General features: G+C 49.6%; 1 protein-coding gene across 7 annotated transcripts in view; it reads right to left on the bottom strand.

The window, feature by feature from the left end:
- The window catches only part of ttc7b (tetratricopeptide repeat domain 7B), a 499,428-nt gene that overhangs the window by 365,270 nt on the left and 115,732 nt on the right, over positions 1–18,426 (bottom strand). For all 7 annotated transcript variants that reach the window (XM_086002622.1, XM_086002620.1, XM_086002625.1 and 4 more), the window contains exon 7: positions 8,869–9,041. In XM_086002622.1, the coding sequence (XP_085858748.1) occupies positions 8,869–9,041 (173 nt within the window). The remainder of the gene's footprint in view (positions 1–8,868; positions 9,042–18,426) is intronic.

The raw sequence follows: 18,426 nt of genomic DNA, 5'->3' as shown, positions 1-18,426 counted from the left end.
AAAAAAACCTAACAAAACGGCTCCTGATTTCTGCCGGTAGATCGAGGTTTCCGGACATACAACCTCCGGATAAACCAAAGTCTCCTGTACATTAGTTCCCAGTTCCTCCAAAATCTCAAATTTAAAGTTCTTGTCCTTGTCTTTAAATCACTCGCTCCGTATCTGTGACCTCCTCCAGTGCTACAACCCATACTCACTGTTCCTCTGACACAGGCCTTTTGCCCGCCCCCACTCCTTATGCACCCACATTAGCGGCTGTGCCTTTAATTGCCTAGCCCCGTACTCTAGAATTCACTCCCTATTTAATGTTCCCTTTAAACTGCGCGGTTGCGCAGCGCTCCAGGGATCCTGCGCAGCCGGCTTGTCGGCTTTTCAACGCAAAACCTGTACATGTGCGGCATTTTGAATGGCCCACAGAACCCCTTAAAGGGGTCGTGCAGCTCCAAGAAAGATTATGGGGAACATTGCTCCCTACTGAACCTCACCACGGCACCACCTCACTCTTCTCCTTTAAGACCTTTCTTAAAACCCACTTCTCTGGCCAAACTTTAGGTCAGCCCTCCTATGGCTCCTTTCCTCATATCTCTCTGAAACAGTTCAGGATGTTTTTCTATGGTAAAGGCATTACATTAATGCTAGTAGTAGTTATTGCAGTTATAGTAGTTGTATTGAACTGCATCTGCTACCTACCTGCCCACTCTACTAACTTGTCCACGTCCTCCTGCTATCTCCCTCAGTTTTTCATGCACCCTAATTTGGCATCATTAACAAACTTTAATACCATTCCTCTTGTGCTCATGTCGAAATCATTTCTAATGAAAAACAAAAAAAGTCCTAGCAGAGATCCCTGGGGCACACTGCTACTCAAATTCTACCAATCCAAAAAACACCCATTTACCCTAACTGGTTACTTTCCATTCCGTAGCCATTTCTCTGTCCATTCAGCTGCATTTCTTTTAGTACCATGTACCCTAATTTTTGTAACAAGATTCTTAAGTGGCAATTTATAAAATACCTTCTAAAAATCCAGGCATATAACGTCCATTCTGTGACTTCGTCAAAAAATACAATGAAATTCGTCAAAAATGGCCTGCTCTTTACCAATCCATGATATTGTCCCTGATTAGCCTATGCCTATCTAAATGTTCACTAAATTTCATTAGGGACTAAAGCAGTTTACCTACTATCGAGGTAAAATTACCTAGCCTAGATTTTCCTGGTTGTTCCCCTTCATGAATGGGGTGCAACATATGCCACTCTCCAGTCCTTGGTTCCATTCCTCTTTCTAAAGTTTTCTGGGACATTCTGGTTAGTGCCACCATGATCTCTTCACCCAACTTCTTTCATTATTCTGGGATGCATACCATCTGAGCCTGGTGACTCATCACTACCTTTATCAACTGAATAGATTACATAGGATTTACGGCACAGGAACAGGCCATTCAGTCCACGCCGGTGTTTATGTTCCACTCGCGCCTCCTCCCATCTTTCCTCATCTAACTCTATCAGCATAACATTGTGGCAGAGCCACTGAGGGACTCTGAACAACTGTACATAATTCCCTTTAACGATGTGTTAGCTACAGACTAAATCTGTACCATTGTATATACTGTTTGCATGTACAGTGCGTGGTCCCTTTAAGAGCGTGGGCAAACGCAATGACGTCATGCCGCTAATCACGTGATCACCCAAACGCGGGAAAAACGTGATGACATCATGACTCCATCCATAGGACCGCCCTGGCAGTCCTCGTGGAGCCTCCGACCTGTTAAGACCTGTATTCATAGTTCTCTTGCATCAATCTGTTTAAACTCGTTAGTTTGACATTAAAAACCTTTTTGATTGATTGCCTGCGTCGAACTCAATCTCTAGATAGGAATTTGACCATTCCTACATTGGTAACCCCGACTTTTGTGAACGGATTTCGCAAAAGGAACACAGCATGGAGGCAAACGCCGTTTCGTTGAAGCTGCCGCAGTTCTGGGAGCAACAAGCGACCTCGTGGTTCATCCAAGTTGAAGCCCAGTTCGCTCCGAGAGGCATCGTTGAGGATCAGACCCGATACTTATACGTGGTCTCCGCACTCGACGGCTCTACCGCCTCGCGGATCATCAGTCTTCTCGGGAACACCCCAGCGGACCGCAAGTATGAGACCCTCAAGGCGCGGTTGCTACAGGTTTTTGGGCTCACGAAATCAGAGCGCGCCCGTCGGCTGCTTGCTATGCCCGGGATCGGGGACTCCAAACCTTCCGAGCTGATGAGCCAAATGCCAAATGCTCACACTCCTCAGCTCCGAACCGGAATGCTTTCTCTTCAGAGAGTTATTCCTCAGCCAATTACCAGAGCAAGTGCAAGCGGCCTTGGCGAGATCCGAGGTTGAAGACTGTGCAGCGCTCGCTGCCGAGGCAGACAAAACATTCGCTGTTATGCAACAGTACTGCGCTGCCATGAGGCGCCCATCCCCCACAGACGACGCCCCAGCTCCTCAGCCCGCGGGGCTGTGCTTCTACCACACGCGGTTTGGCGCGAATGCGAGATGTTGCCGCCCTCCCTGCAGCTTCTCTCAAAAAAAAACAACTCCGTCCAACGAAGAACAGGTCTAACGGGTGCCCCGCAGCCACGATGGCAATGCAGGCAAGTTGCTCTTCATCACAGATACCCTCTCCGGTCGTCGGTTCCTGTGCGACACCGGAGCACAGTGCAGCATTCTACCCACGTCAGCTCTTGATGTACAGGCTGGGAGGCACGGCCTCCCCCTCGAAGCGGCTAATGGCGGAGCTATTCGGACCTTCGGCAGACGGCGGGTCCAGGTGTGCTTCGGCGGCCAGCGGTTTTTCTGGGAATTCGTTAGGGCCAAGGTTTCGCAAGCCATTCTCGGTGCAGATTTCCTGTGCGCCAACGGCCTCCTGGTCGATGTAAGGAACCGACGGCTGATCAACACGGCCACGTTTCACTTTATCCCTTGCCACTGCAGTAACACCATGTCGCGCACCGTCTCCTGCGCTTTCCAGACTCCAAATGAGTTCGCTCGCCTGCTAGGCGATTTTCCAGACCTGACCAGGCCCACGTTCTCCTCCGCGGCCACGAAACATGGTGTGGAACACCACATCACCACCACCGGCCCCCTAGGCCATGCGCGGGCCCGGCGCCTCGAACCTGGCAAGCTAGCGGTCGCGAAGGCGGAGTTCGCAACAATGGAACGCTTGGGGATTATTCGCAGGTTGAATAGTCCCTGGTCTTCGCCTCTTCACATCGTACTGAAACCTGGCGGCGGATGGCGGCCCTGCGGCGACTATCAGCGCCTAAACGACGCCACCACTCCTGATCGATACCCGATCCCCCACATCCAGGATTTCTCTGCCCATTTGGCAGGAAACACCGTTTTTTCCAAGGTTGACCTTGTCCAAGGCTACCACCAGGTCCCGGTGCACCCGCAAGACGTCCAGAAGACCACAGTCATCACCCTTTTCGGTCTTTTTGAATTTTTAAGGATGCCATTTGGGTTGAAGAACGCCGCCCAGGCTTTCTAGCGCCTCATGGACTCCGTGCTGCGGGACCTCAAGTTTCTTTTCGTCTACTTAGACGATATTCTCATCGCCAGTCCTAATAAGGAGGAACACATCTCTCATCTACGCACCCTCTTTCGATGCCTCAGCCAACACGGCCTGATTATCAACCCAGCCAAGTGTCAGTTTGGTCTGCATCAAATTGATTTCCTGGGACATCGCATTACCGCAGAGGGAGCAGTTCCTTTGCAAGCAAAGGTGGAGGCGGCGACATCCTTTCCACGCCCGCAGAACATAAAGGCCCTGCAGGAATTCCTCGGCATGGTAAACTTTTACCACCGTTTCGTGCCTAAGGCAGCACTGCTCATGCAGCCCCTGTACGAGGTCCTCAAGGGCAAGTCTGGCAAGGATCCGGTAGGCTGGACGGGTGACATGGATCTGGCATTCACCGACACCAAGAGCGCCTTAGTCAACGTGACCATGCTGGCGCACCCGCTACCAGGAGCCACCATCGCCCTCACCACCGACGCGTCAGATTACGCAATCGGCGCTGTTCAGGAGCAGTGGGTGACCGGGATGTGGCAGCCGTTGGCATTCTTCAGCCGTCAACTGCGGCGTAACGAGCGGGCCTACAGTACTTTCGACAGGGAGTTACTAACCCTTTTTCTGGCCATCCGCCATTTCCGGTTCTTGTTGGAAGGACGTCCTTTCACCGCCTTCGTCGACCATAAGCCACTGACCTTTGCCATGGCCAAGACCGCCGAACCGTGGTCATCTCAACAACAACGTCAGCTGACATACATCTCCGAATTTACCAGATATTCAGCACGTGGCCGGTAAAGACAACCTGGTGGCAGATTGCCTCTCCCGCGCGACCGTGCATGCGGTCCAGCTGGGCATCGACTACGCCCTCATGGCAGCAGACCAAGTCTCAGACCCAGAAGTGCAGACTTACCGCACCAACACCACTAGCCTCCAGTTGGCCGACGTCAGGTTTCATTCGGCTGGTACATCGTTGCTGTGTGACGTCTCCGTTCGGGACCCTCGCACTATTGTGCCGGTCGCCTGGCGCCGCAAGGTGTTTGATGCCATACATGGGTTGTCACACCCAGGAATGAAGGCTTCTCAGAAACTAATGTCATCTAAGTTCGTTTGGCGGGGCATGCATAAAGATGTCCGCGACTGGGCCAACACCTGCGTGGTCTGCCAAAAGGCCAAGGTACAGCGCCACGTCAAGGCTCCATTGGCCACCTTTGCAGTTCCTGAGCGACAGTTTGACCACGTTAATGTGGACCTGGTAGGACCACTTCCACCTTCCCATGGTTTTACGCACATCCTGACCATAGTAGATCGCACCACCAGATGGCTGGAGGCGGTTCCCCCGTCATCTACTACTTCGGCGGACGTGGCCAGGGCGTTCATCTCTTCATGGATCAACTGTTTTGGAGTGCCTGCTGACATCTCTTCGGACCGGGGACCACAGTTTTCCTCCGAACTCTGGAATGCGGTGGCTCAACGACTTGGTGTCAAGTTACACCGCACCACAGCCTACCACCCACAACCGAACGGTCTGTGCGAACGTTTTCACAGATCGCTTAAGGCCGCACTGAGGGCCAGCCTCCAAGACGCTGGATGGGCAGACAAGCTGCCGTGGGTCATGTTGGGCCTTCGCACGGCCCCCAAGGAAGATCTTCACTCTTCCGTGGCAGAGCTCGTTTATGGTCAGCCGCTGCGAGTGCCAGGGGATTTCCTGCCAATACCAACTGAGCCATGGTCCGCCTCACGCCAGCTTATCAGCCACCAGGAAGCAGCCAGATGTTTCGCGCCGGTTCCCACATCGCATCATGGGTTTCAGGGCTCTCACGTTCCAGCAGAGCTGAAACAAGCCAACTACATGTTCATCCGCCACGATGCTCACCGGGATCTGCTCAAGGCCCCATACACTGGTCCTTTCCGCGTGTTAGAGGCAGGAGACAAAACCTTCAAGGTGGATGTCGGTGGTAAACCACATTTCGGTCAACCGTTTGAAGCCAGCACACCTGGACCTTGACCGTCCCGTCGAGACCACACAGCCACCGAGACGAGGTCGGCCGCCCACCGTCGTCACGCCAGAACAAGTGCAACCACCCGCCAGACCGCCCGTCGTCCAACAGCTTCCGCTTCGGGAATACAGGAGTCGTTCAAGCCCCCCTCACCGTTTGACGTTTTCTGTTAAAGACAATTTGGGGGGGGGGGGGGGGGCGCATGTGGCAGAGCCACTGAGGGACTCTGAACAACTATACATAATTCCCTTTAACGATGTGTTAGCTACAGACTAAATCTGTACCATTGTATATACTGTTTGCATGTACAGTGCGCAGTCCCTTTAAGAGCGCGGGCAAACGCGATGACGTCATGCCGCTAATCACGTGATCACCCAAACGCGGGAAAAACGTGATGACGTCATGACGCCATCCACGGGACCGCCCTAGCAGTCCTCGTGGAGCCTCCGACCTGTTAAGACCTGTATTCATAGTTCTCTTGCATCAATCTGTTTAAACTCGTTAGTTTGACATTAAAAACCTTTTTGATTGATTACCTGCGTAGAACTCAATCTCTAGATAGGGATTTGACCATTCCTACAACATAAGATAAATCTGAATGGAAATTTTTACGAAGTATTTACAGCACAGAAACAAGCCATTTAGGCCAACTGGTCTGTGCCGGTGTTAATGCTCCACACGAGTCTCCTCCCTCCCTACTTCATGTAACTCTATCAGCTTCTCCCTCATGTACTTATCTAGCTTCCCCTTAAATGCATCGATTCGTCTCAACTACTCAATGTGGCAGCAAGTGCTACATTCTAACCAGTCTCTGGGTAAAGAAGTTTCTCCAGAATTCTTTATTGGATTTATGGGTGACTATCTTATATTTATAGCCCCTAGTTTTAGACTTCCTCCTTCTCTATGTCTACCCAATCGAAACCCTTCATAATTTTAAAGACCTCTATTAGGTCACCCCTTAGCCTTCTCTTTTCTAGAAAAAAGAACCCCAGCCTGGTCAATCTTTCTTGATAGAATCATAGAATCATAGAATGATACAGTACAGGATGAGGCCATTCGGGCTCCTCATGCCTGTGCCAGCTTTTTGCTAGAGCTATCCAACTAGTCCCACTCTGCTGTTTTCCCATAATCCTGCAAAATGTTTCCCCTTCATGTATCTATCCAATTCCCTTTTGAAAGTTACTATTGAATCTGCTTCCACCGCCCTTTCAGGCAGCGCATTCCAGATTATAACAACTCACTGTGTGGAAAAAAAAAAGGTTTCCTCATGTCGCCTCTGGTTCTTTTGCCAACCACCTTAAATCTGTGTCCTCTGGTTACCAGCACTTCTGCCACTGGAAACAGTTTCTCCTTATTTACTCTATCAAAACCCTTCACAATTTTGAAAACCTCTATCAAATGTCCTCTTAACCTTCTCTGCTCTAAGGAGAAGAACCCCAGCTTCTCCAGTATCATCCTGTTATCTCCAGAAGGGTCTACTGTTAACAGAATTAAAGGAAACTAAGTTGTAGATTTGATTTTGGGTTTGATAGCTTACAAAAGCAGCTTTAAAAAAAAAAAAATTAGCAGGGGCTCCTTTTAGAACTATCGACTGCTTTCTGCAACAACCAGGTAAACCTAAGCAGACATGGCATCTGGTTTTAACAGAATAAAAGCAAGCCTGAAAATAAATTGACATGTACCGGGTTGCTGCTGTTAGCTTAAGAGGATTAGGCAGCATGCACCTTGGGAAATATATGTTCATCATCCAAAATCTGTACAACTGAGCTTCTGTCCCAGCTGTGTGATCAATACGTACGCTGTAATTTATCACCATAAAACCACAATCATTTTCTGTGCAAACTATCAAATGCAATTCTTCAGCTCTTAAGGATCACAATTATTACTGCTGCTGATATTAAGGACACTTTAATTAGTTAAACCATCTGGGGCCAAACATTCATAAGCTTCAGCAACTAAAAACCTCCCAGGGCACCTGAAATGGTCCATTCTGAAGCTGAATGACGATTATGATATTTTACATGAACAAAGACCAGCGGAAACCAGAGGGAGAGAAATATAAAGCCTTCAACGCTTCTATAAGTTTCATGATGCCATTGTTAGCGTCGTGTAAACTCATCACCCTTCAAGTGCTGCATCCACACAAGTCGGTCATTTTTTTGGGCTTGAAAAAAATTCTAAATGACCCAGTAATTCAAATGAAACACTTTGGAATAAAACGGAACGGGAGCCATTTGTTTTGCACAATTTGAATGTGAATGAATAAGATAATTCAAAATAATCAACTTCAATTTTAAGAGGAGACTGTACACTATAAAGCCAAAGTGTGGAACCGATCTAGACAAGAGCAGCAAGGTCCCAGGTTTGATCACTGGTGCGTGCTGAGTTAGCTCGTCACAGCTGGGTCAGCAGTAGAGGACTAGTAATGACCTCAGCTTCCCAGCACTAGAGAGAGAAAGGGGGGGGGGGGGGGGGAAATCAGCAGGTTTCCCATCCCAATGGTTATCCAATAACCTGTGTTGGAAAGTGAATGTGCGCGTGTAGATGTCGGGTGATGACAGGATGAGGCTCGGCTGTAATGTTTTCCATGGGTGTGTCAGCTCACAAGTGAAGGATGATCACTTGGCTGAGGTAGGGGAGGCCTGCCAATGGCCTTTGGAACTACACCCAGGCATCAATCAGCGCCTTCAGAAGAGGACAAGAAAGAAAATGCACTGATGCTTGACACGGCACAAACACTATACAGAGGCATCGGGCAAGTGACCCATCATTGGCCACGTTACAATGGTCTGACAAATGACTCGTTGTTTAAAAAGTGCAGATTCATCAGAATGGTATCGGGGCTAAAAGGGTTAAATTATGTGGACCATTTGTACAGACTCGGCTTCTATTCCCTCGAGTATAGAAGATTGTGGTGCTGTAATTGAGGTGATTAAGCTGATTAAAGGAGTTGATAGGGTAGAGAGAGAGAAACTATTTCCTCTGGTGGGGCGGGGGGGGGGGGGGGGGGCCAGAACAAGGAGGCATCACCTTAAAATTAGAGCCAGGCCATTCAGGGATTAGATCAGGAATCACTTCTTCACACAAAGGGTAGTGAAAATCTGGAACTCTCTCCCCAAATATGCTGTTGAGGCTGGGGGGTCCCTTGAAAATTTCAAAACTGGGATTGGTAGATTTTTGTTAGACAAGAGTATTAATGGTTATGGAACCGAGGTGGGTAGATGGAGTTAGGATACAGATGAGCCATGAGCTAATTGGATGGCAGAATAGGCTCAAGAGGCTGAATGGCCTACTCCTGTTCTGATGTTCCTGTGACTTACCTATCTCCAGTGTACACTTTCGGCCTCCGGCTGAGTGCATAGTTCTTGGTATTGGAGCCCGGGTGTAGAGAGTCGTCCAATAGTGAATGCAGTGGGGGATCTTCCAGTGGATTCCAGTAACTCTGTTCACACATTCCTCGCAAGAGTATCTCTGCCAGCTGCCTGGCAATTGTCTGCAAGGTAAACATGTGTGTGAAAAAGGTGCACGTGAAACAAAGAGAAAAAGGTGCACTTCTAATATTAGCAGTTTTACTACCAACAAAGATATATATTTCAGTGACAAACACTTTAACATTGCTTCTTACCGCCACATTTTTTTATCCTTCTACAAATTCCTCCTCCAATTTTCTCCTTTAGCCAAGGCCCAGACTCGTGCTGAGGAACTTGAGTACAATATTCAGGCTGACACTCCCAGTGCAGTATTGAGGGAGTACTGCACTGTTGGAGGTGCCGTCCTTCGAATGAGACGTTAAACTGAAGCCCTGTCTGCCCTCTTAGGTGAACGTAAAAAATCCCACGGCACTATTTCGAAGAGTAGCTGGGCAGTTCTCCCTGGTGTCGTGGCCAATATTTATCCCTCAACCAACATTGTAAAAAAGATTATGTCACCCGTGGCTCAGTTGGCAGCACTCTCGCCTCTGACTCAGAAGGTTTTGGGTTCAAGTCGCACTCCAGAGACTCGAGCACAAAAAACTCGGCTGGCACTCCAGCGCAGTGCTGAGGGAGCGCTGTCGGAGGTGCCGTCTTTCGGATGAGACGTTAAACCGAGGCCCTGTCTGCTCTCTCAGGTGGACGTAAAAGGTCCCATGGCACTATTTCAAAGGCAAGTGCAGGAGATTTCTCCCTGGTGTCCTGGGGCCAATATTCATCCCTCAATCAACATCACTAAAAAAAACAGATTATCTGGTCATTATCACATTGCTGTCTGTGGGAGCTTGCTGTGCGCAAATTGGCTGCCACATTGCAACAGTGAGTACACTTTAAAAGTACTTCATTAGCTGTAGGCATTTGGGACGTCCTGAGACACTGAAAGGTGCTATATAAATGCAAGTTCTTTCTTTTCTTTCCAATGAAACACGTTAGACCAGTGACCAGGCTAAAGTAAGGCAGTAAAGAGACTCAAGATCTGTTGATAAGCACTTGGTCATTTCTCTTAAAAAAACAGAAATGCTGGAAATACTCAGCAGGTCAGGCAGCATCTGTAGAGAGAGAAACAGAGTTAACATTTCAGGTCGATGACCCTTCGTCAGAACTGAAAAAAGTTGGAGGTGTAACAGGTGTAGGGGAAGGGAGGAAAGAACAAAAGGGAAGGTCTGTGATAGGATGGAAGGCAGGAGAGATTAAGGGGGAAAAATGAGTCACGCCCCCTTTGGGGCGCTAACTTTGCCGAAAAAATTAGCCCCCACCCCCCACCCCCGAAATTCACCGGTAGCGCCCCAAGAGGAAAGCGGGGCACTAATGGAAGCGCCCCATCTCGGGGCTCTGCGAGAGAATATCTCCCTCCCAGAACCACGATAGGGTTCCCCTTGTCCTCACCTTTCACCCCACCATCCTCCACATTCAACGGATCATCCTCCGCCATTTCCGCCACCTCCAGCGTGATCCCACCACCAAACACATCTTCCCCTCCCCTCCCCTTTCAGCATTCCGAAGGGACCGCTCCCTCCGTAACACCCTGGGTCCACCACTACTCCATCACCCCTTCCCCTTATACCTTCCCGTGCAAGCGCAGGAGAGGCAACACCTGCCCTTTTACCTCCCCACTTCCCACTGTCCAGGGCCCCAAACACTCCTTCCAGGGGAAACAGTGATTTACTTGTACTTCTTGCAATTTAATATACTGTATTCACTGCTCACGATGCGGTCTCCTCTACATTGGGGAGACTAGACGCAGATTGGGTGACCGCTTTGCGGAACACCTCCGTTCAGTCCGTAAGGGTGACCCCGAGCTTCCGGTCGCCTGTCACTTTAATTCGCTGCTCCACTCCCACTCAGACCTCACCGTCCTCAGCCTCTTGCACTGTTCCAGTGAAGCTCAGCGTAAGCTCGAGGAACAGCACCTCATCTTTCGATTAGGCACTTTACAGCCTTCTGGACTCAACACCGAGTTCAACAATTTCAGACCATAACCTCGGCCCCTATCATTTTTTTTCTCTCTCTCACATGGCAGCTGTCGATCATTCTGCCATTGCCATTTACACTTCATCTAGAGCCATCTTTTGTTTCTTAACTTGTCCCATTACCATCTCCTTTTGCCTCGCACCATTATCCCTTTTGTCTTTTAATCTCTCCGGCCTTCCACCCTATCACAGACCTTCCCTTTTGTTCTTTCCTCCCCTCCCCCCTTTCCCTGCCCCTGCACTTGCTTAAAAACCTGTTCCATCTCCAACTTTTTCCACTTCTGACGAAGGGTCATCGACCTGAAACATTAACTCTGTTTCTCTCTCCACAGATGCTGCCTGACCTGCTGAGTATTTCCAGCATTTTCTGTTTTTATTTCAGATTTCCAGCATCCGCAGTATTTTGCTTTTGTATTGGTCATTTCTCTTGACTGATTTCTCGCCGTTGCTGTTCTAAACTGTGATAGCCTGTTCATAGTTAGTAGATCTCTGCATTTTTGAAAAATGGCAGAGGTATTTTTTGAGGGCGTTTAAAAAATAGTTTTAATAAACGTAAAGAAAATAAAGTCACAACTTTGGTGGAGATCGGAGCAGGGGTGCGGTAAGAATGATATTATTCAGCTGGAAAAAGTTATCAATATTTATTCTTAAAGTACAACTTGTAGCTGCGAATGTGGAAAATTAAAATCTTTATAATAGGACTCCTAATTTGATTGGAATGCAGAGCAGGAAGAGAAGAACAGATATTTGGAAAGCCAGGAACACTTGCAGTTCAAATAATTGGGAAAAAAATAGCTCTTGATTGCAGCATAATTAAACAGATGGTCAAGGGCGAAAATCAGGAGTGTAAAGAATGATCCAAGGGAAGACAATGTGGCAACAGTTCAGTGAAAAGTGAAAACACAATGTCCTGGTGTAATTAAGAAAGCTATTCATTCTGTGTGACACCCACACTGTCTATATTTAACTGCAAATCTTCTGATGGAAACAGATTTTATGCCAGTGAAAGTGACTCAGCTTTCAGTTCTCCCACAGGTCGTATCACAGTTGATAACTCTGCCAAAATGTCGAACAACAGATTATTGAAAAAAACTGTAAGTGATATAAGGATCCTATGTGAAATGAGTTTGTCCAGTCTCAGCCCAGCATCTAGGGAGTTGTGGGTTCACAGCATGTGCCCTTAATTTGGGAATCTCTCTTAGAGAGACCATGAGGATGGATAATGTGGGCAAGACTAGTGCAACAGGGAGCTGTTCCTTCTGCAGCTGAGGTAAAGAGATACAGGCACAAGGGCCGGAGCCCCGTTCACACAGGCACAGGGGCCGGAGCCCCGTTCACACAGGCACAAGGGCCGGAGCCCCGTTCACACAGGCACAGGGGCCGGAGCCCCGTTCACACAGGCACAGGGGCCGGAGCCCCGTTCACACAGGCACAGGGGCCGGAGCCCCGTTCACACAGGCACAGGGGCCGGAGCCCCGTTCACACAGGCACAGGGGCCGGAGCCCCGTTCACACAGGCACAGGGGCCGGAGCCCCGTTCACACAGGCACAGGGGCCGGAGCCCCGTTCACACAGGCACAAGGGCCGGAGCCCCGTTCACACAGGCACACGGGCCGGAGCCCCCTTAACACAGGTACAAGTGCCGGAGCCCCGTTCACACAGGCACAAGGGCCGGAGCCCCGTTCACACAGGCACAAGGGCCGGAGCCCCGTTCACACAGGCACAGGGGCCGGAGCCCCGTTCACACAGGCACAGGGGCCGGAGCCCCGTTCACACAGGCACAGGGGCCGGAGCCCCGTTCACACAGGCACAAGGGCCGGAGCCCCGTTCACACAGGCACAAGGGCCGGAGCCCCGTTCACACAGGCACAAGGGCCGGAGCCCCGTTCACACAGGCACAAGGGCCGGAGCCCCGTTCACACAGGCACAAGGGCCGGAGCCCCGTTCACACAGGCACAAGGGCCGGAGCCCCGTTCACACAGGCACAAGGGCCGGAGCCCCGTTCACACAGGCACAAGGGCCGGAGCCCCGTTCACACAGGCACAGGGGCCGGAGCCCCGTTCACACAGGCACAAGGGCCGGAGCCCCGTTCACACAGGCACAAGGGCCGGAGCCCCGTTCACACAGGCACAGGGGCCGGAGCCCCGTTCACACAGGCACAGGGGCCGGAGCCCCGTTCACACAGGCACAGGGGCCGGAGCCCCGTTCACACAGGCACAGGGGCCGGAGCCCCGTTCACACAGGCACAAGGGCCGGAGCCCCGTTCACACAGGCACAAGGGCCGGAGCCCCGTTCACACAGGCACAGGGGCCGGAGCCCCGTTCACACAGGCACAAGGGCCGGAGCCCCGTTCACACAGGCACAGGGGCCGGAGCCCCGTTCACACAGGCACAGGGGCCGGAGCCCCGTTCACACAGGCACAGGGGCCGGAGCCCCGTTCACACAGGCACAGGGGACGGAGCCCCGTTCACACAGGCACAGGGGACGGAGCCCCGTTCACACAGGCACAGGGGCCGGAGCCCCGTTCACACAGGCACAGGGGCCGAAGCCCCGTTCACACAGGCACAGGGGCCGGAGCCCCGTTCACACAGGCACAGGGGCCGAAGCCCCGTTCACACAGGCACAGGGGCCGGAGCCCCGTTCACACAGGCACAGGGGCCGGAGCCCCGTTCACACAGGCACAGGGGCCGGAGCCCCGTTCACACAGGCACAGGGGCCGGAGCCCCGTTCACACAGGCACAGGGGCCGGAGCCCCGTTCACACAGGCACAGGTGCAGGGGACCAGGTTACACAACCAGAGGTGCAGGAGCCATGATTACACGACAAAAGGTATGAGAACCCCAGTTACACAGCCACAAATATACAGTATATGGAAGCCTCAAAACCTACTCCAGACTTTTGCCAGTTATTAGAGAACTCCGGGTAATTAGGTGCCGTTTAAACAAGAGTTTCCTGTAATGACCAGATAATCTGTTTCAGTTGGTTGAGGGATAAATATTGGCTCGGACACCGGATACAACTCCCCTGCTCTTCTTCAGAATAGTGCCATGTGATCTTGTGTCCACCTGAGCGTCTCATCCAAAAGACGGCACTTCTGACAGTGTAGCACTCCCTCAGGACTACACTGGAGTGTCAGCCTAGGTTTTTGTGCTCAAGGCTCTGGAGTGGGACTTGAACCCACAACCTTAAGAACATAAGAAATAGGAGCAGGAGTAGGCTATTCGGCCCTTCGAGCCTGCTCCGCCATTCAATGAGATCATGGCTGATCTTCTGCCTCAACCCCATTCACCGGCCCTATCGCCATATCCCTTGATGTCCTTAGTCAGAAATCTATCGACTTCTGTCTTGAATATACCCAATGACTGAGCCTCCACAGCCCTCTGGGGTAGAGAATTCCAAAGATTCACCACCCTCTGTGTGAAGAAATTTCTTCTCATCTCAGTCCTGAATGGCCTACCCTTTATCCTGAGGCTGTGGCCCCTGGTTCTAGGCTCCCCAGCCAAGGGAAACATTCTCCCAGCATCCACCCTATCAAGCCCTGTAATAATTTTGTATGCTTCAATGAGATCCCCTCTCATTCTTCTGAATTCAAGAGAATACAGGCCTTTTTTGAGGATGTAACTGGTAAAATAGATAAGGGAGAACCAGTGGATGTGGTGTATTTGGACTTTCAGAAGGCTTTCGATAAGGTCCCGCATAAGAGATTAGTGTGCAAAATTAAGTCACATGGGATTGGGGGCAAGGTATTAACTTGGATAGAGAACTGGTTGGCGGATAGAAAGCAGAGAGTTGGAATAAACAGGTACTTTTCCGAGTGGCAGGCAGTGCCTAGTGGGGTACCGCAAGGATCGGTGCTAGGACCCCAGCTGTTCACAATATACATTAATGATCTGGACGAGGGAATTGGATGTAATATCTCCAAATTTGCAGACGACACAAAGCTGGGTGGGCGTGTGTGCTGTGAGGAGGATGTTGTGAAACTCCAGTACGATTTGGACAGGTTGGGAGATTGGGCAGAAACATGGCAAATGCACTATAATGTGGATAAATGTGAGGTTATCCACTTTGGTGGCAAAAACAGGAAGGCAGATTATTTCAATGGCAATAGATTGGGAAAAGAGGAAGTGCAGAGAGACCTGGATGTTCTTGTGCACCAGTCGCTGAAGGTAAGCATGCGGGTGCAGCAGGCGGTTAAGGCGGCAAATGGTATGTTGGCCTTCGTAGCAAGAGGGTTCGAGTACAGGAGCAAGGATGTCTTGCTGCAGTTGTACAGGGCCTTGGTGAGACCGCAGCTTGAGTATTGTGTGCAGTTTTGGTCGCCTTATCTGAGGAAGGACGTTCTTGCCATGGAAGGAGTGCAGCGAAGATTCACCAGGCTGATACCTGGGATGGCAAGAATGACGTATGAGGAGAGATTGTGTCGATTGGGCTTATACTCACTGGAGTTTAGAAGATTGAGAGGGGATCTCATCGAAACCTATAAAATTCTGTCAGGCCTGGACAGACTAGATGCAGGAAGGATGTTCCCGATGGCCGGGGAGTCCAGAACCAGGGGTCATAGTCTAAGGATAAGGGGTAAGCCATTTAGGACTGAAATGAGGAGGAATTTCTTCACCCAGAGAGTGGTGAACCTGTGGAATTCTCTGCCACAGAGGGCGGTGGAGGCCAGTTCATTAAATATATTCAAGAAGGAGTTGGATATATTTCTTAAGACTAAAGGGATCAAGGGATATGGGGAGAAGGCAGGGACAGGGTACTGAATTTGGATGATCAGCCATGATCTCATTGAACGGCGGAGCAGGCTCGAAGGGCCGAATGGCCTACTCCTGCTCCTATTTTATGTTTCTATGTTTACTCAATCTCTTGATATGACAGTCCCGCCATCTCAGGAATCAATCTCGTGAACCTTTGTTGCACTCCCTCTATGGCAAGTATATCCTTCCTTAGGTAAGGAGACCAAAATTGTACACAGTACTTCAGGTGTGGTCTCACCAAGGCCCTATATAATTGGAGTAAGACTTCTTTACTCCTGTACCCCAATCCTCTTGTAATGAAGGCCAGCATACCATTTGCCTTCCTAATGGCTTGCTGCACCTGCACATTCACTTTCAGTGACTCATGTACAAGGACTCCCAGGTCCCTTTGAGCATCTGCATTCCCCAATCTTTCACCATTTAGGAAATACTCTGCCTTTCTGTTTTTTCTACTAAAGTGGATAACTTCACATTTATCCACATTATAATCCATCTGTCATGTTCTCGCCCACTCACTGAGCCTGTCGAGATCCCCTTGAAGCCTTTTCACATCCTCTTCGCAACTGACACTGCCACCTAGCTTTGTGTCATCAGCAAATTTGGAAATGTTACATTTAGTCCCCTCATCCAAATCATTGATACAGATTGTGAATAGTTGGGGCCCAAGCACCGGTCCTTGCGGTACCCCACTCGTGACAGCCTGCCATCCTGAAAAAGACCCGTTTATCCCTACTCTTTGTTTTGTCTGTTAACCAATTCTCAATCCATGCTTGTATATTACCCCCAATTCCATGCGCCCTAATTTTGTTCACCAACCTCTTGTGTGGGACCTTATCGAAGGCCTTCTGAAAATCCAAATACACCACATCTACCAGTTCCCCTTTGTTACTCCACTAGTTACATCCTCAAAGAACTCCAACAGGCTTGTTAAACAGGATTTCCCTTTCGTAAATCCATGTTGACTCCGCCCAATCTTGTTATTAGTTTCTAAGTGCCCAGTTATTGCATCCTTTATAATAGATTCCAGCATTTTCCCAACTACAGGAAACTGTGTGTTATCCGGAGGCTAAATGTCCGGCAAGCTCGAGCCACCGGCAAAAATCAGGAGCCGTTTCGTTAGGTTTTTTTCTTTTCGTTGCTTTTTTCTCAACAGTCAAGCTCTGCAAGGTCTGTAGCTAAGCAACAGCTTCAGCTAGAGATGCTACAGAGACGCTTGCCGACTGTTTGGAAGCTGTTGCTAAGCAACAGGGTTTGTTGATTCACACGGAGCTGAAAATCTCCGTATGTTTCAACATCAGCGCTGGTGTATCCGGCAGTTTTGAGGGAACGGCAACAGCTCGGTCCTATCGGTGCCAGATAGCACAAAGTTTCCTGTACTGATGTGAAGCTAACAGGTCTGTAGCTCCCCGTTTTCTCGCTCCCTCCTTTCTTAAATAGTGGGGTTACATTTGCTATCCTCCAATCTGCAGGAACCGTTCCAGAATCTATAGAATTTTGGAAGATGACAACCAATGCGTCCACTGTCCCAATGGCCACCTCTTTTAAAACCCTAGGATATAGGTCATCCGGTCCTTGAGATTTATCGACTTTGAGTCCCATAAATTTTGCCAGTACTGTTTTTTTTACTAATAATAATTTATTCTTAGAGACGAGGGTGCTACCAACTGAGCCACGACTGAATGATGGCATGGAAAAGGTCAGGTGATGCACTGGCATCACCACAGGACCATGTGGTGTACTCTTGCTGTCAATGGTCACTTGGCCTGTGCTCTGGGATTGTCCTCAATTATTGAATGGAGGAAGGAATTCGTTTCAGCTTTATGCCTTCGCAGAGGGCACTTTGAATGCCACGATAGGATCCTTTACAACTGTCAATTATTACCGCTTGCTCCTGGTTCAATCAGATGGGAATCTTAAAAACATTCCCAGATTTGGATTTTTTTTTTTTTTTTTTCCATTCACTCGCGCCCTCCCTCCTCCCCACTTTCTCCTGAAGGCGCTGACCCTTCCTGCAATATAGATCCGCAGCTGCCAACTGACTTCCGATTCCTCATTCGAGTAACCATTCTTCATGTCTGACAGCGAGTGTTGAAGCTACATCACAGCTGAACCCAATCCCGTCACCCACAAACATGGGGTCATGGGATAGTGACCAGGAGTAGGAACCTTGATGGATTTTTCCTTCTTTCACTCAACAACTTGCATTTATATAGCACCTTTAACATATATAACCAGAAAATCTCAAAGCACATCATAGAGACGTAGTAAAAAAAAAAAGAAATTAAGGCAAATTGCAGCAGCTCATACTCTTGCCCTAGCTGCGATCAGCTGACTTGGCACAGGGCAAGGACCAACCCTGCGACTTTCCTGGGCTCTATAGCTCAATACTGCAGCCAATGTAGCATTGACCACAAAGAGGTCAAGGGGGCCTTAGTCCATCACTTTTAAATGATTGTGGCTTGTACTTTTGTAGAATAGTGATCTCCAGGCACTTGCTGCTAAACCATTGCTGTATCTGGATACATTTTAAAAGGCTGCAAAGAGTTGCCGGTAATTGGACAGCTCTTTCAAAGAGCCGGCACAGGCACGATGGGCCAAAAGCGCTCCTTCTGTGCTGTATCATTCTATGATTCTATAATTCTGATGAAAGGTCATCGACCTGAAACGTTAACTGTTTCTCTCTCCA

The sequence above is a fragment of the Somniosus microcephalus genome, chromosome 12 (assembly GCF_052327205.1).
Source record: "Somniosus microcephalus isolate GS21.2 chromosome 12, FLI_Smic_1.0, whole genome shotgun sequence".
Lineage (NCBI taxonomy): Eukaryota > Metazoa > Chordata > Chondrichthyes > Squaliformes > Somniosidae > Somniosus > Somniosus microcephalus.
Note: the sequence above shows the minus strand (reverse complement) of the source record. Positions and strands in the feature narration are given on the sequence as shown.